This window comes from Macadamia integrifolia, chromosome 6 (assembly GCF_013358625.1).
Source record: "Macadamia integrifolia cultivar HAES 741 chromosome 6, SCU_Mint_v3, whole genome shotgun sequence".
Lineage (NCBI taxonomy): Eukaryota > Viridiplantae > Streptophyta > Magnoliopsida > Proteales > Proteaceae > Macadamia > Macadamia integrifolia.
This window is the reverse complement of record NC_056562.1, coordinates 21,955,828-21,980,074: the sequence shown is the minus strand read 5'-3', so window position 1 is coordinate 21,980,074 and position 24,247 is coordinate 21,955,828. Positions and strand designations below refer to the sequence as shown.

General features: G+C 41.0%; 1 protein-coding gene across 6 annotated transcripts in view; it reads right to left on the bottom strand.

The window, feature by feature from the left end:
• LOC122081630 (pentatricopeptide repeat-containing protein At5g47360) overlaps positions 1–23,425 on the bottom strand; it is a 39,299-nt gene extending 15,874 nt beyond the window's left edge. For 5 of the 6 annotated variants that reach the window (XM_042648818.1, XM_042648817.1, XM_042648819.1 and 2 more), the window contains exon 1: positions 21,567–23,416. In XM_042648818.1, coding sequence (XP_042504752.1) covers positions 21,589–23,037 — 1,449 coding nt within the window. In that variant the 5' untranslated portion in view covers positions 23,038–23,416 and the 3' untranslated portion in view covers positions 21,567–21,588. Of the gene's footprint in view, positions 1–21,566 lie in introns of all 6 variants that reach the window. The other variant, XR_006141149.1, reaches the window with a different exon arrangement.
• Between the last annotated feature and the right edge of the window lie 822 nt (positions 23,426–24,247).

Here is a 24,247-nt window from a genome sequence, read left to right as displayed (position 1 = left end):
GATGCACTGAGCCGGGTGAACATGTTCCTTAGTCGCACCAATGCTAGGAGTCGGGCTAGTGTGCTACTCTAGGCTATGAGTGTAGAGGTTGTAGGGTTTGAGCAAGTTAAGGACCAATACCCCACCTGTCCTGATTTTAGTGAGCTGTTCAGTTCCTTGAGTGAAGGCAACCCGGTCAACCGCTCGGATTACCGACTTAGGGAAGGATTCCTTTTTAAAGGAAGTAAGTTGTGCATTCCCAGGACTTCACTCCGAGATTTCCTGATCTAGGAATTGCTTGCTGGGGGAGTCGCTGGCCATTTCGGTCGAAATAAGACCATCACCCTCGTTGAGGACCGATTCTTTTGGCCAGGACTGAAGAGGGAAGTTGCTAGAGTTGTGAGTCAGTGTAGGACATGCCAGACCGCCAAACAACAAAAGCAAAACACGGGTTTGTACACTCTCCTACCTGTTCCCCATTCCCCTTGGCAGGACCTTAGCATGGACTTCGTGCTTGGTCTACCAAGAACTTCGAGAAGCCATGATTCTGTTTATGTGGTTGTGGACCGCTTCTCGAAGATGGCCCATATCATCCTATGCTCTAAGACCTCCGATGCATCCATAGTAGTCAGACTTTTCTTTAATGAAGTTGTCAAGTACCATGGGTTGCCCCTCACCATAGTGTCCGATAGGGATGTTAAGTTCACCAGTCATTTTTGGAGGACCCTATGGCAAATGATGGGCACGAAGCTCCGTTTCTCCTCCGCTTTCCACCCTCAGACTGATGGCCAGACCGAGGTTGTTAATAGGAGCTTAAGGAATTTATTGAGTTGCCTCAAAGGAGAACACCTTACCAGTTGGGATCGAGTCCTTAGCCAGGCTGAGTTTGCATATAATAGTTCTAAGAACCGTACCACTGGTCTGTCCCCCTTAGAGATCTGTTAAGAATACCAGCCCCGGGCACCCATAGACCTTATCCCAGTGGTGTCTAGTTGCAGGACCTCCCAGTCAACCGAATCTTTTGCTCAGCATATACATGATTTGCATGCAGGTATAAGAAGATAGATAGCACTGAGCAATGAGTAATATAAATCGAAGGCAGATGCGCACAGAATGCTACAAGAGTTTCAAGAGGGTGATATGGTGATGGTAAGAATCAAGACGCAACGCTTTGTTAGGGGAAAAGCGAGCATGCTACATGCTCGTAGCATAGGTCCGTTCAAGATACTCAAGAGGATAGGTGCCAATGCGTATGTTCTTGATCTGCTAGCTAGCATGGAGATCAGTAATATTTTCAATGTTGAAGACCAAGTCCCATACCATGGTACCTCTACCTTTACCCCTTTCTATCCTGATGACCTTGAGGACTTCCCCTTCACCATTGATGAGACTTCTGAGCTATACCAACCACTTCCCCCCACCTCATTACCACCTGTACCTAAGGCCACGAGAAGAACTGAAGAAGTTAAGGAAATCCTTGATGAGAGGATTGTGTCCACACACACTAGAGATTCTAGAGAGTTCTTGGTCAAGTCGCGTGGATGTCCGAAAATTAACACTTGGATCACATTGTAAGAAATTTAACAACTCAACCCAGACCTGCTTGAATATTACATGAGCTCTAATTCACCGGAGGTGAATTCTTCCAAGCCGGGGAGAGTTGATGGAGACATCAAGGTGTACAGACGCAAGAAGAAGAAGAAACAACCATCTTTGTGGCTGGGAGAATAGAAAGAAGAAGAAGAAAAAGGAGGAAGAAAAGGAGGCTCGATCCAGCCTTCCCAGCACTAGATTGAATCCCTATCTTTCCAGATCTCAGCAAATCTTGTGGTCCCCGTTAGTTGTTAGTTTAGTAGTATATTTTTAGAATATTCTTTTCCTTGTTAGTCTTTTAATTAATTAGGAATCTACTTTACTAGTTAGTTTTTAGGAAGTCTTTATTTACTTTCCAATTGGCTTTTTTTTTTTCCTTCTTTTTTTTTTTACTAAGTTTATCATTTATGTAATGGCCTAGGCCACGATGGAATCAATGAAAAATTATTGAAAGCAGCCTATGAGCAAACCTCCCCACCCCCTCTCACGATTCTCTTCTTCTCGTTAATCCCTCTCTCGGTTCCTCTCTTTCTCCTCCTTTCTTTTTCTCGATTTCTTCCCCTCTCCCTCTTTCTCTCGGCTGTCTTAATATTGCAGCCTCTTTTTTTTTTTTTTTTTTCTGGTATTATTGTTGAATACAGGTGCTCTTCCCCTCAAGCAGCCAAGGATCGATTAAAGTACCATTGTCTTCCTGCACTTTTTTTAGGGATACTGCTGCCTCTTCTTCAAGCAATCGAAGACTGGCTGTTGCACTTTATTTTCTGTACTATTGTTAATAAATGCAGTCATCCCTTCAAGCAAACAAGAGCTGCAACAATTCCAGATGGTTTTCTTCTATAGCATTCAACCTGGACAGCAATCCTCAATCTCGGTAGACCTTGATTTCTTCTTCTCTTCTCTGTTTGGACAGTGGACAGGTAAGTAATTAAACTAAACTCCCCACCCCCATTAATCTCCTGTTATATGTTTGCAGTCCATTATCATTGAAGTCAGCCCTTGCCCCTTCGTTTATGCCTATTTTAGCTACTATTTTAAGACATTTCTTCACTGTTATATCTCCAAAACCCTTACTGATTTTCTATTTTAGTTGGCTGCTAGAGGACATTGATTGTTTGCATATCTCATTTGGTGCCTGGATTGATTTGTGCTGAACCTAACAGTCGCATGACGTTTGTTCCCTTCCCCATGTCCCCACTTGAAGCTTTAGTAAGTTATTATGTGTTTTTCCGCTTAGATTGATATTGCTCCTGGCTACATGTTGATTTGTCTTTATTTATTACATGTTGAATCTTGTTTTGTTGAGCATATCTAAATCCCAACCTAATCCCACGACTCCCTTAAGTTTGTCTTACCTTAATTGAGTCACTCTTGTAGAGACCCTAGTTTTCTAGGAAATCCCCTACATCAGAACTGTTCGTACATTGTTGGATAGAAATCAAAATAAGGAGTGCCAATGTTTAATAACTTTGTCATCATCCAATTGTTCTCAAATAGGTCCCTTCAATGGTTTGACATATCATAATATGACAAAAGAATCAATTAAAAGAGATCTCCTAATTTCAATTAGAAATTTGTTGTGCCCTTCAAGGACTAAAATAGAAACAGAAAAGGCAGTATAGGAGAAATTAATTGACAGCAAATCAGTGAATCTGATCTAAGTCAAAGGTAAGTTCAATAAAGGAGAACATATAAACATCTCAGTTAATTCATAGGTTGGACTACGAGATCAAGAGTTTCTTGATGCTGTTAGAAATCTAAAAAAAACAGGGTATTAGAAACTGAAATCGACTTCGAGGAGTTTAGTATTCAGCAGAAAACAATTGATCTGTTTAGGCAATGACAACCAGCAACTGAGATCTAAATATACCCCATCAAAATCAGATTATAACCACAGTACTGAACGAAACAGATAGCAGGAATTAACATAATAACGATGCATAAGTTACTTGCTTCAGATCAGATTACAGGAAAGAAAGAATAAAATAGGAAAGGATGGATGTAACCAAGGGCTTCACTACCCAATAGCCTAGGTTAGGATCACCACTAACCTACTATTGCATCACCACAATAGCACAGCAGAGCATCACCACGGATTTGAGAGCATAGTTTCAATAATAGTAAATCGTGTGCTATGCCCAGCAGCTTCTTTATTTACAAAAAGGTAATGAGAATCCCACTACAACGATGAAACATGTAATGATACCAGCACCCTGGAGAACCAGAGAAAAAGAGAAACTGATGGAAAGAAGAATAAGACGAGAATTGAGAGAGAGGAGAAAACTGAACAATGAAAGTAACTACCATCGACCAAGCCCTTGTATATTTATGTAAACGGCTAAAAGCTGAGATGGAATTCCAATAGGAAACCCCTACTACAATCAAGGGAGGAAACTACTAACGTAAACAACTACTAGCTCAAGCTAACAACCCCATGAGAGGCTCATGATCAACCATAATGCAAAACCAGCAACCTTAGAATCAATTCTAAAGGTAGGAAACCAGAACAATAGAGAATATAATGATCAACCACGGAAGGTGACTGCTTGACATCAATTCAAAGTCAAAGGACCTGTTAAATGTGAGGAATAAGACCCCACAATTCAGGGTAAACCACTGAAGAAACCTCAAATAATTTCAGAAGTTTATATTCTAAAAATGCCCTGCAGCAATCAAACACAGCTAAACAAAGCTCAGATAAGCAGAAAACTGGGATTGAAGGATACTCTATGAAGAGGAAAAAATCCCCAAAGATCAAGTCAAAACTCTGGAATGATAAAAAGTAATTAGAAATTCAATATTGTTGAAAAACTACCCTAAAACAGGGTATCACATGGAGAAAATAGAGCAGCAGAAATATATGATCAGCAAGGCTGATCAGCTTGAAACTGGGATTGAGTCCCTTACGGTGTAGATGAACAACAACAACAACAACAACTCAGCCTTATCCCAACTAAATGGGGTCAGATACCTGGATCCTTGCCCTCCAATCAGCTCTATTTTTTATCATACATGATACAATGTCTAAGCTATGCATGTCATTCCTGCCCACTTCTCTTAAGGTCATTTTAAGTCTGCCCCCTAGCTCTTTTAGTTCCTTCACTCTGAATCAAATCACTCCTCCATACTAGAGCATCCAAAGGCCTCCGTTGAACATGGCCATGCTAGCGCAAACAACTTTCTTGTAGCTTATCATGTATCGGAGCTACTCCCAAATCAGCTCTAACATTTCTTACTTTATCCTTCCTAGTTTTACCATTCATCTATCTCAACATCTTCATCTCTGCTACACTGAGTTTGTCTACATGATACTTCTTAACTGCCCAACATTCCACACATATATCATAGTCGGTCGTATGACTGTCTTATAAAATTTTCCTTAGAAGTTTTAAAGGAATACATCGATCACAAAACACTCTGGATGCACCTCTCTACTTCATCCATCCTATTTTAATTATTTGTGAAACATCATCCTCTATATCACCTTCTTTATTTATGATTGGGCCTAGATACCTAAAATAATCACTTTGCAGAACCTCCCTCACATCAAGTTTCACCACCACAATATTAGTCCTCGTGTAACTAAAGTTACACACCATATGCTCCATCTTCGTTCTACTTATCTTAAAACCTTTTGATTCCAAGGTTGATCTCCATAATTCCAACTTGGCATTTTATCATCAGCAAAAATACATATACCAGGGAATCTCATCATGAATGTCTTTGGTTAATTACCCATGATATGCACAAACAAGTAGGGGCCTTAAAACTGATCCTTGATGTAATCCAATTGTAATAGGGAATTCACTACCTTGACCCCCCACAATTCTTACACTGTCAACACACCATTACACATATCTTTAATTATGTTCATATATTTACTTGAAACACTTCTCTTCTCTAGTACTTGCTAGATTAACTCTCTAGGGTCTCTGTAATAAGATTTTTCTAGGTCGATGAGGACCATATGGAGATCCTTCTTGCAACCTCTAAATCTTTCTATGAGTCTCCTAAGTAAATAGCTTCTGTCATGGATCTTTCTGGCATAAAACCAAATTGGTTCTCTGTAATAGTAGTTTTTTATTATCAGCTGGGTTTCAATAATCCTCTCCCATAATTTCATAGTATAACTCATTAGTTTAGTGCCTCATATTAGGGGTGTCAAAACCTAGCCCGAACCGATAAAACAGACTGAAACCGACCAATAAAATCCGAACCGAACCGAACCAAACCGATCCTTAGTGGATTGGTTTTGGACTAAGGTATGTTGGGACCGGCTAAAGACCGATCGAAACCGAACCGACCAATAACCAAACGGAAACCAAACCGAATGAAACCGATAAAAAAATTGATTAAGAGATTATAAATTGGTGAATTGACCATCCATTTTTTACAATATGAGTGAGAAAATTTTTAACTGTGAGGGGAATTGTTACAAATTATTGAATATAAGGTTATGAATAGAGAAATTGATTTGTAAATTGTAATAATGCTTCCATTGATTTCTTTGTTCACTATAGAAAACTAGTTGGATAGTTAAATTAATAATTGGATGATAGGGTTCATTTTGTGATTTCAATATTAGTTATCTTCTTAGTGATTAGTTATCCATTGGTTTCAATATTAGTTATCTTTCCCTTACAATGATAAACCATGATTTAATCATAAATTTAAAGTGTTTTTTTCGTCAAATCTTGTCATTATAAGTTATGAATGTAAGATTCAATATGGTTCAAGCCCAATAATAAACCAATCTAAACCGGTATCAACCCGATATTGAAAAACCGAAATAAACAGAAATCAAACTAATGGGGATATCAAGGTGTACAGTCGAAAGAAGAAGAAAACTCAACCAGATCCATCTTTGTGGTTGGAGGATTAAACAAGAAAGAAGAAGGAAAGAGAAGAAACAAGAAAGAAGAAGGAAAGTGAGGAGTCGAACCAGCCTTCCAGCGTTGGGTTTGACCCCTCCTTGTCCTCCCATTCAGGAGATCTTGTGGACCCCACCAAATCTTATTTGATTATAGTACTTTGCTTTAATTCTAGTTTTATTTGATTGTTTTACATAATTAGGAAACTAGGACTTCTTTCTATTGGTCTATTAGGTAGTTTTTTATTTCAAGCAATTGAGTTTCAAAATATATATTTTTTTTTTTTTTGGAAGTTTATTCTATTTAAGTGTAAGGCCATTGGCCATTGTTTGGAATAAATGTGAATTGAAAAACAGCCAAGGAGCAAAGCCCCCATCCCTCTCACGATTCTCTCTCTTTCAATATCGTCTTTCTCACTCTCTTTCTCGCCTTTTTTTCTCTCTTTATTCTCTCGGTTCTCTCTTCTCTCCTCTCTTCTCTCTTGTCTCGCCTCCCTCTCTTTTTCCATTCTTTTTTCTCTGCCACTGCTGCTGTTACTCACTGCTGCTGTTACTCTTTGCTGTTGTTACTCACTGCTGCTATTACTCACTGCTGCTGTTACTCTCTGCTGCTGTTACTCACTGCTGCTGTTACTCACTGTTGCTGTAACTCTCTGCTGCTGTTTACTCTCTGCTGTTGTTTACTGTCTGCTGCTGCCGCTGCACTATTGCAGCCACTGTTTGCACAACTGAAGGTCTTGTTCCGTGGATAGATCATCACCTGGGCTGTTGCTGATCTCCTTTCAATGAACGGATTACTACTGGCTGTACCTGCTGTCCGTGAGTTGCTGAGAACCCCAACATCATTCACCAAGCTACATCGACAATACTAAGGATCTCTATACAACCAGCTGGACTTTTCTTCATCAACCAAAAGTGGACTGCATCTCTTTATTTTGGAGGACCTTAGTCTCTTCTTTTCTCCTCAGACCTGGACAGTAGCAAGGTAAATCATTAAACTAAACCCTCTCCACCTCCATTAATCCTTATTATATGTTGCAGCCCATTAACATTGAAACCAGCCTTAGCCCTTTGTTTATGCCTATTTTTACCCATTGTTTTAAGACGTTTCGTCATTGTTATATCTCCAAAACTCTTGCTGATTTTCTATTTTAGTTGGTTGCTAGAGGACATTGATTGTTTGCATATCTAATTTGGGTGTCTAGATTGATTTATGCTGAACCTAACATTCGTATGACGTTTGTTCCCTTCCCCATGTCCCCACTTGAAGCTTAAGTAAGAGTTTGTGTTTTTCCGCCTAGATTATTATTGTTTTTTGCTATTTTGTTTATTAGTCTCATTTTATTTTGCATGCTTAATCTTGTTTGCTGAGTTTCTTTTTTGTCCTATCTACACAAGTCCCTTGAGTTAACCTTACCTAGTTAGTTAATCTTGTAGGAGACCTAATCACCTAGGAACCCCCTACATCATCTTGGTATCAGAGCATGGTTTTGTCTAGGTTTAGGATAATTAGGTGCTGCTGTCCCTTGTTTACATGTCTTATCTTTTGAGGTCTAGTCTCCGTCACCATTTGTCCGTGGTCGAGTCTGAGCTAAGAGAGCGATACCATAGATTAGAGGACACCCTTTTCTTTCTTAAGTTCGCGGGGCCAAATAGCATTAGACGCTACTCCCTCCAAAAGCACATACTTGAGAGGGAGATTTTCGACCTCAAGATTGAAAGGGCTAACTACTTGTCTCAATTGGAGATCTTGAGTAGACCTTGAGTCTTTGGTGGCAACCGTACCTTGGCTGCCCATCTCCTTATGTCCACTCGCAGTGATTGAGCATACCAGGATATGTCTGACCCTCCTAGCACCGCCACCCAATCGGAGCAACTGGCTGAATTCATGAAAGTCGTTCAAGCCATACAAGAAACACAAGCTATCCATCTCCAAGCCCTTACCGATAAGTTGGCTGCCCTCGAGACAAGTGCCCAAAACCCTGATGGACGGCAAGGCCGTAACATAACTGACACTGAACCTAGGGGCAGAGGCCCTAACCCTGAGGAAGTAAACGAAAATAACCAGACTGATGGTTATAACAGGATAAGGGATAACTTCCAAGGCCTAAGGTGTCGTAGGGATCAGGGTAGGGGGTCGAGGCCCACCGCCAAGACACCAAATCCAATATGGATATGATAAGGGTTATGAGCATCATGATAGGGGCTTTGATGTCAGACGGATGATTAAGGTAAATGCCCCTACCTAAGATGGTCAGATTGATGTTAGGATCCTTCTGGATTGGATCAAGCAGATGGATAGGTACTTCGATTTCTACGATATGCCAGAGGAGGTCCGCTACCAATTTGCTAAGTACAAGCTTATTGGGGCTGCCCAGGACAGACCTAAACTACCAGAAGGACCACCTAGGACTAGAGCCAATCGCCACCTGGGTATAAATGCAAGAACGGCTCAAGAGAGAATTTTTGCCTATCACTTATAGGCTCCAGTTGTTGAATGAAATGAATACCTTGAAGCAAGGGAAGTTGACTGTGACCGAATACATGAGCAAGTTCAATGAATTGCAAATTAGAAGCCGTATTCAGGAGGATGTTGAGCAGACATTATCCAGATTCCTTACCGGGCTCAACTCCAACATTCGGTCTGGTATGGCACCCCACCTAGTGCGAGACGTTCCACAGGCCTTCAGGATAGCCCTTGAGGTGGAATCCTCCATGAGAACTTATTCTCAGAGGAGGAGCTTCCAAGCTGGAGAGTCCCAATTTAGAAAACCACCCCAAGGCTCAACTGGATTCCCAAAACCCCCTGCTGCACCACAGCGTCAATTTGACAACAAGAGTAAAGGAATTTTGGGAGAAGCACCCAAGAGTAGTGGGCAACAACAGTGCTTCAAGTGTCATGGGTTTGGTCACTTCTCCAGAGAGTGTCCCAATAGGAATCTTTATGTAGGAGAGCAGACCCCTGAGGAAAGTGACCAAGAGGGTTTTCAGGACCATGAGTATGAGGACCATAGGCCAGATGAGACCATATCTGATGAGGACACCGAGGAGGCCAGTGACCTCAAGCTCGGCATTGTGCGTTGCATGGTCTCACAACCTAAGAGTAGCGATGATTGGTGACGAACTAATAATTTCATCACCTACACATGTCATCAGGGCAAGAACTGCCGCGTCGCCATAGACAGCGGGAGTTGCATGAATGCGGTCGCCAAGAGCGTTGTTGCTTGAATGGGCCTCAAACCTAAACCCCACCCCAAGCCTTACAAGGTTGCCTGGGTTGATCAGTCCACCATTCCCATTAATCTGAGGTGTCTAGTTCCCCTACACTTTGCAGGATATGAGGATCGAGTGTGGGGTGATGTCCTAGAGATGGATGTTGCCCACATCATTCTAGGTAGACCCTAGTTATATGATCGGGATGTCACCAATTACGGGAAGTCTAACACCTATGTCTTTGAGTTCAAAGGGAAGAAGATCAGACTGACCCTCAGTGCCCCTAGGGAAGTTAGGGTTCCAGAACACAAGGGAAGTACATCCAAACACCCCCCACCAAAACACTCAACATTTTAAATCAACAACAATTTGAAGGAGAGTGTCACGAGTCAGGGGTGATTTATGCTCTAGTTGTCGTACAGAGTAATACCGATAGGTCACGCTTATTCACTGAGGCTCCTAGAGAAGTGCAACCCTTGTTGAGGAAATTCGAGAGGCTATTCCCTGAGGAACTACCTGATGAGTTACCGCCTATGTGTGACATCCAGCACGCTATTGAGACTTAGTTCCAGGATCCTCTCTCCTGAACTTACCCCAGTATCAAATGAATCCCAAAGAACACGCCGAACTCAAACGGCAAGTGGACAAACTATTGCAGAAGGGATTCATTAGGGAAAGCCTTAGCCCGTGTGTTGTACCTGCCTTGCTCACGCCAAAGAAAGATGGCACCTGACGTATGTGTGTTGATAGTAGGGCCATCAATAAGATCACCATCAAGTATAGGTTCCCTATCCCTAGGCTTGATGATATGCTGGATATGATGGCCAACTCTTCGATCTTTTCGAAGATTGATCTCAAGAGCGAGTATCACCAGATTAGGGTTAGGCCTGGAGATGAATGGAAGACAGCCTTCAAGACGAAGGATGGCCTCTTTGAGTGGTTAGTCATGCCTTTTGGCTTGTCAAATGCACTTAGCACCTTCATGAGGATAATGAATCAAGTGCTTCAACCATTCATTGGCAAGTTACTTGTGGTTTACTTTGATGACATCCTCATCTATAGTAAGACCCCGTCTTCCCACTTGGATCACTTACAGAAGGTTTTTCATGTGCTCTTTCAAGAGAAACTCTATGTCAACCCCAAGAAGTGCACCTTCATGAGTAATCAAGTCATCTTCCTGGGATTTGTTGTGTCAGCTCAAGGAGTATCTGCTGACCCTGAGAAAGTGAGAGCGATTGTAGAGTGGCCTGAGCCAACTAACATTCATGAGGTACGAAGCTTTCATGGTTTAGCCAGTTTCTACAGGAGGTTCATCTATCGGTTTAGTTCCATTATGTCTCATATCACCGATTGCATGAAAAAGAAGTTTCAATGGACTAAGAGTGCTACGAATGCCTTTAATGAAATTAGAAAGCTTATGACTGAGGCTCCAGTCCTGCGCCTCCCAGATTTCTCTAAGGTCATCGAAGTGAATTGCGATGCATCTGGTATTGGGATAGGTGGTGTCCTAGGACAAGAGGGCCACCCTATTGCCTATTTTAGTGAGAAGCTTAATGAAGCTAGGCAACGATATTCCACATACAACAAAGAATTCTATACGGTTGTCCAATCACTGCGCTATTGGGGACATTACCTTTTACCGCAAGAATTCGTACTATTCTCTGACCACCAAGCTCTGAGATACCTGAGTGCCCAAAAGAAGCTCAATCAGAGGCATGCCAAGTGGGTTGAGTTTCTCCAAGAGTACACTTTTGTACTCAAACACAGACCTGGTGTCGAGAATACTGCTGTAGATGCATTGAGTAGGGTGAACATGTTCCTCAGTCGCACCAATGCTAGGAGTCGGACTAGTGTGCTACTCCAGGCAATGAGTGTAGAGGTTGTAGGGTTCGAGCGAGTCAAGGACCAATACCCCACCTGTCTTGATTTTAGTGAGCCGTTCACTTCCTTGAGTGAAGGCAACCCAGTCAACCGCTCGGATTACCTATTTAGGGAGGGCTTTCTTTTTAAAGGAAGCAAGTTGTGCATTCCCAAGACTTCACTCCGAGATTTCCTGATCTGGGAATTGCATGCTTGGGGAGTCGTTGGCCATTTCGGTCGAGATAAGACCATCACTTTCGTTGAGGACCGATTCTTTTGGCCAGGACTGAAGAGGGATGTTGCTAGAGTTGTGAGTCAGTGTAGGACGTGCCAGACCGCCAAACAACAAAAGCAAAACACAGGATTGTACACTCCCCTACCCATTCCCCATTCCCCATTCCCCTTGGCAGGACCTTAGCATGGACTTCGTGCTTGGTCTACCAAGAACTTCGAGAGGCCATGATTCTGTTCATGTGGTTGTGGACCGCTTCTCGAAGATGGCCCATTTCATCCCATGCTCTACGACCTCCGATGCATCCATAGTGGCCAGACTTTCTTTAATGAGGTTGTCAAGTACCATGGGTTGCCCCTCACCATAGTGTCCGATAGGGATGTTAAGTTCACTAGTCATTTTTGGAGGACCCTGTGGCGGATGATGGGCACGAAACTCCATTTCTCCTCAGCTTTCCACCCTCAGACCGATGGCCAAACCGAGGTTGTCAATAGGAGCTTAAGGAATTTATTGTGTTGCCTCATAGGAGAACACCTTGCCAGTTGGGATCGAGTCCTTAGCCAGGCCGAGTTTACATATAATAGTTCTAAGAACCATACCACTGGTCTGTCCCCCTTTGAGATCTGTTCAGGATACTAGCCTCGGGCACCCATAGACCTTATCCCAGTCGTGTCTAGTTCTAGGACCTCCCAGTCAGCTGAATCTTTTACTCAGCATATACATGATTTGCATGCAGGTATAAGGAGACAGATAGCACTGAGCAATGAGCAATACAAATCGAAGGCAGATGTGCACAGAAGGCTACAAGAGTTTTAAGAGGGCGATATGGTGATGGTAAGAATCAAACCGCAACGTTTTGTTAGGGGAAAAGTGAGCAAGCTATATGCTCGTAGCACGGGTCCGTTCAAGGTACTCAAGAGGATAGGTGCCAATGCGTATGTTCTTGATCTGCCAGCTAGCATGGAGATCAACAATATTTTCAATGGTGAAGACCTAGTCCCATACCATGGTACCCCTACCTTTACCCCTTTCTATCCTGATGACCTTGAAGACTTCCCTTTCAACATTGATGAGACTTCTGAGCCGAGCCAAGCCAACCACTTCCTCCCACCTCATTACCACCTGTGCCTAAGGTCACGAGAAGAACTGAAGAAGTTGAGGAAATCCTTGATGAGAGGATTGTGTCCACACAATGGAGGTTCTAGAGAGTTCTTGGTCAAGTGGTATGGACGTCCGGAAATTGACAACACCTGGATCACAATGCAAGAAGTCCAACAACTCAACCCAGACCTACTTGAGTATTTGATGCAGTTTAGTTTCCTAAATAGGCTTGTTTTATTAGGAATAAGCTTAGGGTTGGGTTCCATACATGTTGGGCCTTTGATCTCATGTGTTTTGAGTGTAATAGGCCACTTTTATGGGTCTAAAAGGGAGGGTCTAAGATTGAATACGGGATTACTAGTTAGTTTCCATTTTCATTAGTTTCCTTTTTAGTTGGGCTTGATTTGAGTTATATTTGTTTCCTTAGGAGTCAAGTTATTAATTGAGTCAAGTCATTAGTAGTTAGTTTCCTTTTTCAACTAGTTTCTAATTTCAGTTAGTTTCCAATTTCAGTTTTTAGTAACTATTGTATTAGGAGAATATTTAGTTTCCTTTTTGAGGAACCTTCTATTTTGTAATTCCCTCCCCCATTAACATTATAAATAAAGAAGAGGAGGCTCCTAAAAGCCTAGAATGATTTTGATAAAAAATAATGGTTGTTGCTATTGTCTTCTTCATGAAGAGTTGTCTTGTGTTTGATCAAGGCTGATGGAATTGGTGTTTGATCCAATTGACTCTTTGCGGTGTGAAGCCCAAGAGGTTGTTTTCAAGTGTTTTTTCTCTTCTTCTTATTGTTACTATTCTTCTTCAGCCATCTCAGGTAAGTAATCTGAATTTTTCTGCAGAAATTTCTGGGTTAAACTCTCTGTTTCCTATTCTGTCAACCTAGTCTATTTGGAGTTCTGGCCACTTGATGGCTTTGAGTTTCTGGTCGAGTGTTACCCTTGTTGTATGGAAGACTCGATCCAATTTTTAGAGTAATCTGACCAGGGGATTGTCTGATATATTAAATCTTTTAAATCTGGTCGATCTCTGTTCTAACTCACTTCTGTCCAGAATTCTGGTTCGATTGTTCCAGCTGTTGATGTATTAAAATTGGTAGCTGTTGTTCATGGTTCAGCCTCTGTTATTGGACTACTAAGCCTCTGTTTTTCCTGGTCTCTATTCAGCTACAGAAATTCTGAAACACTGAGATCGATGGACTGCTGATTTATTATTGTTTTTTGCTGATTTATTATAGCTGGTATATTGGGTTCTTGGTTGTTCTTTGGTTTACAAGATCCTGTTGTTTGGGTCTAGTTTGGCTTGTCAAACCTAGTCCTACATCAAGTGGTATCAAAGCATGGCTGGGAACAACACCCCCACCCTAGTTTCTCTTATGGAGATGCTACAGACTATGAGGACTGAGATGAAGGCTGAACAGCAAACCTTACGGACTGAATTGAAGGCTGAGTTGAAGGCTGAATTGGATGCCAGGTTGTTGAATGAAGAGACCCCACCCCAACAGCCTACTGGCAGTTCACGTACCACACCCGAAGTGGACACTTCAATGAATGTGGTTACTCAGTTGACTAACAGGAGAGCAAACTCTAATCTGAGAGCACCACAGAGGGTTCCGGTAGCACAACCTACTTTTGAAGAGCATGTAAGAGGATATTTTGAGACTGAGCGTCCCGTGCAACCAAGGTATTCTGGAGATTCACAGAAGGTCAAGCTCGATCTGAAGGAGTTTGATGGGAGATATGACCCCCAATTGTTCTATGATTGGGTAGTGGCACTAGACGACTATTTTGACTATTATGAGTTACCTGAGGAACGGAAGATGAAACTAGCTCGTGCTAAGCTAGTTGGGGCTGCTCGTGATTGGTGGAGGACCTATGAGCTAGAGTTGGAAGACCGTGGTAGAGAACCTACTAGTTGGGAAGAGATGAAGCTTGAGTTATCAGATAAATACTTGCCACGCAACTTCAGAGCTCGCATACAAGACCAGCTGGACTCTCTTCGTCAAGGGTCTATGACTGTTGCCGAGTACATGAACAAGTTTGACGCACTTTATTCTCGTACAGGCATAAGGGAGAATGAAAGGCAACTGTTATCTCGGTTTCGACTGGGATTGCGAGTTGAAATCAACAGGGGTATCGGAGTTGTTGAAGTGCACTCAGTGAGGGATTGTTTTGACAAGGCCCTACGAGCAGAGGAGCTTCTAGCACAACCAGTTAGAAGGTTTGGTTTCCAAGCTGGGGAGGTAAAGAACAATTTTCCAGCCACTAAACCTAACACTTCAACACCCCTAAGAGCCACAACTCCTCTATGTGAAGTGAAGATACCTCTATTCAAACCAAAAGAACTTGAAGTCAAGGTTCACATTGAAGAGATGGTTCTTGAAGCTTCAAAGACAGAAGGTCAAGAGATAAAAGATTCAACTGAAGAGTTCTACATTGAAGAGAGCATAATAGGCAAGACTAAAGATGTGGAAGATGAGGTAGTGATTGAAAGAACTCCACAACAAGTCTTTGAGACTCATGATGAGAAGGAAGAGATTGTTCCTCCAATCCTTGATGAGAAGGTTACCAACATTGACGACTCTATGCACATGACATTCACAGTTGGTATTGATTCAGAGGTTGAGCATATAGAGTTTGTTATGCCATCATGGTTCGTTGAAGAGAAAGCTCCACACCTTGAAGACTACATTCCACAAGTTTACAAGCAACCAGAGTTTTGTTTGGGAATGGTCAAAGCTACTACTGATATGTTGTTTCCCCCTCATCACTGCAAAATTCGGGAACGAATTTTTTCAAGATGGGGAGAGTTGATGCAGTTTAGTTTCCTAAATAGGATTGTTTTATTAGGAATAAGCTTAGGGTTGGGTTCCATACATGTTGGGCCTTTGATCCCATGTGTTTTGAGTGTAATAGGCCACTTTTATGGGTCTAAAAGGGAGGGTCTAAGATTGAATACGGGATTACTAGTTAGTTTCCATTTTCATTAGTTTCCTTTTTAGTTGAGCTTGATTTGAGTTATATTTGTTTCCTTAGGAGTCAAGTTATTAATTGAGTCAAGTCATTAGTAGTTAGTTTCCTTTTTCAACTAGTTTCTAATTTCAGTTAGTTTCCAATTTCAGTTTTTAGTAACTATTGTATTAGGAGAATATTTAGTTTCCTTTTTGAGGAAACTTCTATTTTGTAATTCCCTCCCCCATTAACATTATAAATAAAGAAGAGGAGGCTCCTAAAAGCCTAGAATGATTTTGATAAAAAATAATGGCTGTTGCTATTGTCTTCTTCATGAAGAGTTGTCTTGTGTTTGATCAAGGCTGATGGAATTGGTGTTTGATCCAATTGACTCTTTGCGGTGTGAAGCCCAAGAGGTTCTTTTCAAGTGTTTTTTTCTTCTTCTTATTGTTACTATTCTTCTTCAGCCATCTCAGGTAAGTAATCTGAATTTTTCTGCAGAAATTTCTGGGTTAAACTCTCTGTTTCCTATTCTGTCAACCTATTCTATTTGGAGTTTTGGCCACCCGATGGCTTTGAGTTTCTGGTCGAGTGTTACCCTTGTTGTATGGAAGACTCGATCCAATTTTTAGAGTAATCTGACCAGGGGATTGTCTGATATATTAAATCTTTCAAATCTGGTCGATCTCTGTTCTAACTCACTTCTGTCCAGAATTCTGGTTCGATTGTTCCAGCTGTTGATGTATTAAAATTGGTAGCTGTTGTTCATGGTTCAGCCTCTGTTATTGGACTACTAAGCCTCTGTTTTTCCTGGTCTCTATTCAGCTACAGAAATTCTGAAACACTGAGATCGATGGACTGCTGATTTATTATTGTTTTTTGCTGATTTATTATAGCTGGTATATTGGGTTCTTGGTTGTTCTTTGGTTTACAAGATCCTGTTGTTTGGGTCTAGTTTGGCTTGTCAAACCTAGTCCTACATCAGTATTACATGAGCTTTAATTCACCGGAGGTAAATTCTTCCAAGCCGGGGAGAGTTGATGGGGACATCAAGGTGTACAGTCGAAAGAAGAAAACTCAACCAGATCCAGCTTTGTGGTTGGAGGATTAAACAAAAAAGAAGAAGGAAAGAGAAGAAACAAGAAAGAAGAAGGAAAGTGAGGAGTCAAACCAGCCTTCCAGCACTGGGTTCGACCCCCCTTGTCCTCCCATTCAGCAGATCTTGTGGACCCCACCAAATCTTATTTGATTATAGTACTTTGCTTTAATTCTAGTGTTATTTGATTGTTTTACATAATTAGGAAACTAGGACTTCTTTCTATTGGTCTATTAGGTAGTTTTTTATTTCAAGCAATTGAGTTTCTAAATATCTTTTTTTATGTTTGGAAGTTTATTCTATTTAACTGTAAGGCCATTGGCCATTGGCCATTGTTTAGAATAAATGTGAATTGAAAAACAGCCAAGGAGCAAAGCCCCCACCCCTCTCACGATTCTCTCTTTCAATCTCGTCTTTCTCACTCTCTTTCTCGCCTTTTTTTCTCTCTTTATTCTCTCGGTTCTCTCTTCTCTCTTCTCTCTTGTCTCGCCTCCCTCTCTTTTTCCATTCTTTTTTCTCTGCCACTGCTACTGTTACTCACTGCTGCTATTACTCTCTGCTGCTGTTACTCACTACTGTTGTTACTCATTGTTGCTGTTACTCTCTGCTGCTGTTACTCTCTGCTTCTGTTTACTCTCTGCTGCTGCTGCTGCACTATTGCAGCCACTGTTTGCATAACTAAAGGTCCTGTTCCGTGGATGGATCATCACCTGGGCTGCTGCTGATCTCCTTTCAATGAACGGATTACTGCTGGCTGTACCTACTGTCCGTGAGTTGCTGAGAGCCCCAACATCAATCACCAAACTACATCGACAATACTAAGGATCTCTATACATCCGGCTGGGCTTTTCTTCATCAACCAAAAGTGGACTGCATCTCTTTATTTTGGAGGACCTTGGTCTCTTCTTTTCTCCTCAGACCTGGACAGCAGCAAGGTAAATCATTAAACTAAACCCTCTCCGCCTCCATTAATCCCTATTATATGTTGCAGCCCATTAACATTGAAACCAGCCTTAGCCCTTTGTTTATGCCTATTTTTACCCATTGTTTTAAGACGTTTCGTCATTGTTATATCTCCAAAACTCTTGCTGATTTTCTATTTTAGTTGGTTGCTAGAGGACATTGATTGTTTGCATATCTAATTTGGGTGTCTAGATTGTTTTGTGCTGAACCTAACATTCGTATGACGTTTGTTCCCTTCCCCATGTCCCCACTTGAAGCTTAAGTAAGAGTTTATGGGTTTTTCCGCCTAGATTATTATTGTTTTTTGCTATTTTGTTTATTAGTCTTATTTTATTTTGCATGCTTAATCTTGTTTGCTGAGTTTCTTTTTTGTCCTATTTACCCAAGTCCCTTGAGTTAACCCTACCTAGTTAGTTAATCTTGTAGGAGACCTAGTCACCTAGGAAACCCCTACATCACAAACCTAATGTAGGGGATCTCCTAGGCAACTAGGGTCCCTACAAGAGTGACTCAATTAGGGTCAGACAAACTTAAGGGGGGTCCTAGGATTAGGTTGGGATTTAGATATGCTCAACAAAACAAGATTCAACATGCAATAAATAAAGACAAATCAACATTTAGCCAGGAGCAATATCAATCTAAGCGGAAAAACACATAAAAACTTACTTAAGCTTCAGGTGAGGACATGGGAAAGGAACAAACGTCATGCGAATGTTAGGTTCAACACAAATCAATCTAGACATCAAATAGGATATGCAAACAATCAATGTCCTCTAGCCGCCAACTAAAATAGAAAATCAGCAAGGGTTTTGGAAATATAACAATGAAGAAAAGACTTAAAACAGTAGGTAAATTAGGCATAAATGAAGGGGCAGGGGCTGGTTTCAATGATAATGGGCCGCAAACATATAACAGGGGATTAATGGAGGTGGGGAGTTTAGTTTAATTACTTCCCTGTCCACTGTCCAAACAGAGAAGAGAAGAAGAAATCAAAGTCTACCGAGATTAAAGATTGCTGTCTAGATTGAATGTTGTAGAAGAAAACCATTCGGAATAATTGCAGCTCTTGTTTGCTTGAAGGGAGAACAACATTTATTGACAATAGCACAGAAAACAAAGTGCAGTAGCCAGTCTTCGATTGCTTGAAGAAGAGGCAGTAGTATCCTTAACAGTAGTGTAGGGAAACAATGGTGCTTTGATCGATCCTTGGCTGCTTGAGGGAAGGGCACATGTCTTCAACAATAATGCCAAAAAAATAGAGAGGATGCAATATTAAGACAGCCAAGAGAAAAGAGGGAGAGGGGAAGAAACCGAGAAAGAGAGGAACTGAGAGAGAGAAAAGAGAGAGATTAACGAGAGAGAGAGAGAAACAGAGAGGGAGAGGGAAATCGCAGGGGGTTGGGGAGTTTTCCAATTTGGACAAACTTTCAAAATTCTCATTCATTCATTCATTAACTCCATCGTGGCCTAGGCCATTACATAAATATAAAATTTAGTTACTAAAAACAAAAAAGAACCAATTGGAAAGTAAATAAAAACTTCCTAAAAACTAACAATTAATAAAGTAGTTTCCTAATTAATTAAAAGACTAACAAGGAAAAGAATATTCTAAGGTCCCGTTTGATAACGTTTCTGCCGTTTCTGTTTCAAAAAAAGGGCAAAAACATAAATTTCCGTTTCTAGAAACAGAAACAGAATTGAAGGTGTTTGATAAGTCATGTTTCTAGAAGTCGATAGTAACCAGCGAAATAATGGCCACGAGTCATTTCCAGAAACGATTGTACTTGTTTCGCCTGGGTCATTTCTTGAACCATATATAGGTAGAAATTTCTATTTCTATTTCTAAAAACAAATGAAACGAAACAGTTTATCAAACGCTTTTTGTTCCGTTTCTGCCGTTTTTGGACACAAAAACGGTAGAAACGTGTTTTTTGAAAAGTTATCAAACAGGCCCTAAAAATAAGCTACTAAACTAACAACTAATGCGGCGCACAAGATTTTCTGAAATCTGGAAAGAGAGGGGGACTTGATCCAACACTGGAAAGGCTAGATCAAGCCTCCTTTTCGTCCTCTTTTTGTTCTTCTTTCTATTCTTCCAGCCACAAAGATAGTTGTTTCTTCTTCTTCTTGCGTCTGTACATCTTGATGTCCCCATCAAACCTGGACCGAAACCAAAACCGACCAAAAACTGAAGTTCCTTAACGGATTGGTTTTGGTCTCCCTCATTCCTAGACCGAAACCGAATCAATCCGACCAAAACCAAACCGAACCGTCCAATTGACACCCCTACCTCATAGTATGACCCAGTTTCAACAACCTTCAAGTATAGATGAACAAAACCTGATAATTTTAGACAATCCGATGGATGGATAAAAAAAATAATTAGGATCTAGATATCTCCTCCAACTGGATTCAGATTTGCTGCAGAAAACTGAATATAGATTGTTTCACAACAAAAACAACAGCATAGCCTTATCCCAATTAAATGGGATCGGCCATCCAGCCGAGACACATTCTCTAACACCCCAAAAAAATATATATACAGGAAAGTCCCTCTTGGTCGCAGTCCTGTGTAGTGAGTTTAACTACTTAAAACTCTTAAAGATAGAGCTCCAATTACTTAAAACAAACTCTCAACTCAACTAGGAATATGAATTAACAAACTTAAATAACAAATAAAGACAAAGAAAATATCCCATGTGGGGGAGGTGGTAGAGCTGGTCCACTGACTTAAGAACTGAATCAACTCGACAGTCACAGAGAGTGACCTGGTGAGTTGACTTTCTGCGTTGATTTTTTTTTCCTTGGCATCTCTTAGAATACCATTGATCTGCATCACCAACCTTGGCAGCAAGGACAGTACCAAGTGTAGGCTGATGTGGCCGATCCAAAATGTTAGATAACTATAGTACCCTCTTTAATAATCACATGTCAAATTTGATGGGTCATCTCAAAAGTATAGAGCAGAGCTTTCCCCTAACAATCTTCAGGAATTGGACTGCTCCTCAAAATATTTGACTTCTCGAAACAGGCAAGGGAAACTGGCAGCAGAATGACCCACTTATATCTTCCGTTTGGCAGTATATCTGGCATTCAAAATTTGGTGCACAAGTATGCCCACAAACCCCAATCTGCCTATAAATTTCAGCCCAATTCTGAGTTTTATACATGAAGAAAAGCAGGTTAAAAATTAAAAGATAAAAGCCAAAACTATGGGCTGTCCAAAATACAAAGGAATATTCAAATACAAGCGGCCCATATTATTGAGTTTGACCACAAATTTCAACATATGGCTAGTCTAGGACAGCCCATACCTACTTGTAAGGTTGGAAGTTGCTATATCGTCAGGAAACATGTCCGTTCTGCGACCTTTTGGGCTATTTCTAATGTTTGACATTGCCATGTATAGGAGTATGTTCAGGGTGACATAAAGCATACAAATAGACATTGTGGCCTTCTTATTATGGGCTGGGTTCCACTAAACCTGGCAGAACAGGCAGTCCACCATAACCCCCCCCCCCGGCTGGAAAAATAATAGTATAATTTATATTGAACTAAATATTAAGAGAAAAGAAATATCAGTACAATCCAAAAAAAGGACACAGATGCAACAAACATCAAATATACATAGAAGAGAAAGAAACAGTTTTATGAAATAACAGAACAAATTGGAAGACAGGTCTAAGAACAATGAGAGAGAGAGAGGACCTTGAAAATCTTTCCCCACCCCCTATGTCCCAAGTTTTGCAAGATGCAAAGCAAGTTCCTTTTGACCAGATTTCTCCAGGCATTCAACCATAACATCAAGATGAGGAGTTTTCAATCGAAACCTCTTCTTGATCATTGCATTAACAACCTCTGCAACTTGCAACAGATGACTTTCATGACAAAGTCCTGCTAAAAGAACCGAGTAAAAATCAGAGTCCACAGAATCTAGAGAGTTGAACTTCTCCATTTCACAGTACAAACCAAATCCATCCATGGCCCGTCCCTCCAAACAAATCTCTTTCATCATACAGTTACAAGCCAACCCATCAGGCTGCACTCCATTATTTAACATCCTTCTAAAGAGTTTCTCTGCCTCCTTTATGTTCTTTATTCGCAGCAAGCAAACTACAAGAGAACTATAGCATGCAGCACTTGAAACACTCCCATTCACAACAACTTTATCTACAAGCTTATAAGCCTCCTCTATACGACCTTCAACACAGAGACCCTTAATCAAAGTACTAATTGTAACTCGATTTGGACGACATCCATGAGCCATCATTCGATCCAAAAATCCTAGTGCCTCTGTTGACCTTCTCTTCTCACAGAAACTCTGTATCACAGAAGTGTATGTAACTGTATTTGGTGAACAATCACCACCCACTTTCTCCATATCCCCCAATAACTCCATTGCTCTCTCCATATTACCAGCCCTACAAAATCCATCAAGCAATGCAGAATAAGCCACAACACTTGGAACGCAACCATGAGTGTGCATAACCTTGAAAAGCCCACAGGCTTCCTCGAACCTACCCACATTACAGAAGCCCTTGATCATCTCGATATAAGTTAGCATGTCAGGGTAAAGATCAATCATAGACATCTCTTTCATTAGTCCAGATGCCACATCCATATCTCCCTTCTCACTGAAGAGTCGTATAACAACATTATAGGAAGAAGTATCAGGTCGGCAATTGAACTCTCCCATTTTCCTCAATACCCCTAAAGCCTCTTCTGCGAGCTTTGCCTCTTTACAGAGATTTAAAATCACTTTAAACACTTTCACAGTAACCAAAGAACCACGAATTCTATACACTTCTAAAACATCATTCAGCAATTGTGGCTTACGATCAATCTCAAATAATTGACAAACTTTGTTATACATCAAACTGCTATGTCTATAATATGATTGAAGGCCCGCCCAAATGAAAAACCTCAGTCCCAGTATTGCTCGATCAGAGGAGCACCTCCGCAGAACATCTTCGACACACAAAGCATCTAATTTTCCATTAGTTTTTCCTAAATTTCGCTCTAAACCTGATCCAGAATCATTTTTCTGCAAGAGATTCCAGTAGTTATCAGCAGCAGAAGTACTCCCAAGCATGCGCTTCTGAGTAATAATATACCTTGGGTTTCTGAAACCGTATGACGTCGATATAAAACGAAAAATGGAATGGACAATCGTTGACATTGATGAAACGAAAAAATCGTCTTTTAGGTAATTAAAGCTCTAACGAAAGGCAACCGGGTAGCAGCAGAATTAAGAGGGAAAAAAATTAATGAACCACGCCAGTCAAAACCCTAGATGATCTTGAGCCAGCAGCAACAACAATGGATAAAACAGATTGGAAGATTAAACCTTCAATGCAGAGATAAATGAAAGCTTGGGATTTCAGCAAAAATCATCTCAAAATAACTGCAAGATAATGAAAATACACAGCTAGATGGATGCCATCTCTCTCTCTCTCTCTCTCTCTGCTCTTCCCCAGGCTTACCATCAGGCAATGGCACTAGAAGCTCGACTTCTGCTCTCAACTCTCTTAACTCCACGCCTCCACACTCCAACCTACCTGTGCGCGCTTTGGAAGCTCTATTTCCGTACCTGCCAACCCGAATAAGTAATCTCCCCTAAAAAAATTCCTAACCCGAACCAATTATACCTATCGGTTCAGCCCGAATCAAATTTGGTTTCGCTTTTGACCTTTATGAAACTGGTTGACAAAACCGAATCGGACCAACTGAAATAAAAAGGTTGATAAAAAAAACTTTATTTCTAGTTTTTTTTTTTTTTTACACGTCAGGCACATGGTATTCTAAAAAATGTGTCCGGGACATGGTAGAAACATTACAATTTTCCTTCAACCATGGAGAGTAGTTCGGTCAAACTGTCATACACGTTATAAATAGTGTTTTCCGAGCAAAAGAGTCTCCAAAAAATTGACTCTCCTACGAATATGATTGAATTTACAATCAATAAAATAACCTGTCAGGTATCAAATATAATCCACAATGGGCTGAGATGAGAGTGGTACACTTTTTTGGGACCATCTGATATACTGGATGAGGGCCAAACAGTATGATTCCACAGAGATATAGTAAAGACCGAGAGAAATACCCTCCAATAACCCACTTCGAATGGCCAGTGCTTTACCATCAATGATTGAGTCAAAATATAGGATTTCAGACTTCACTGAGACAGGGTTGCCTTGTTGTCTTGAATTAGGAATCCTAGTCCACATTTGCTATGATCTGACTTCCACGCTGCATCACAATTTAACTTAACAAAAGGGTGGGATGATTGTTGAAGGGGTCCAAAATGATTGTTGAATGTCACGTTGGACTTGGCCTTGATGGTTTGAAGATTTAGACTCTTGGGCTTGAAGGTATTCCACATGTGCCAA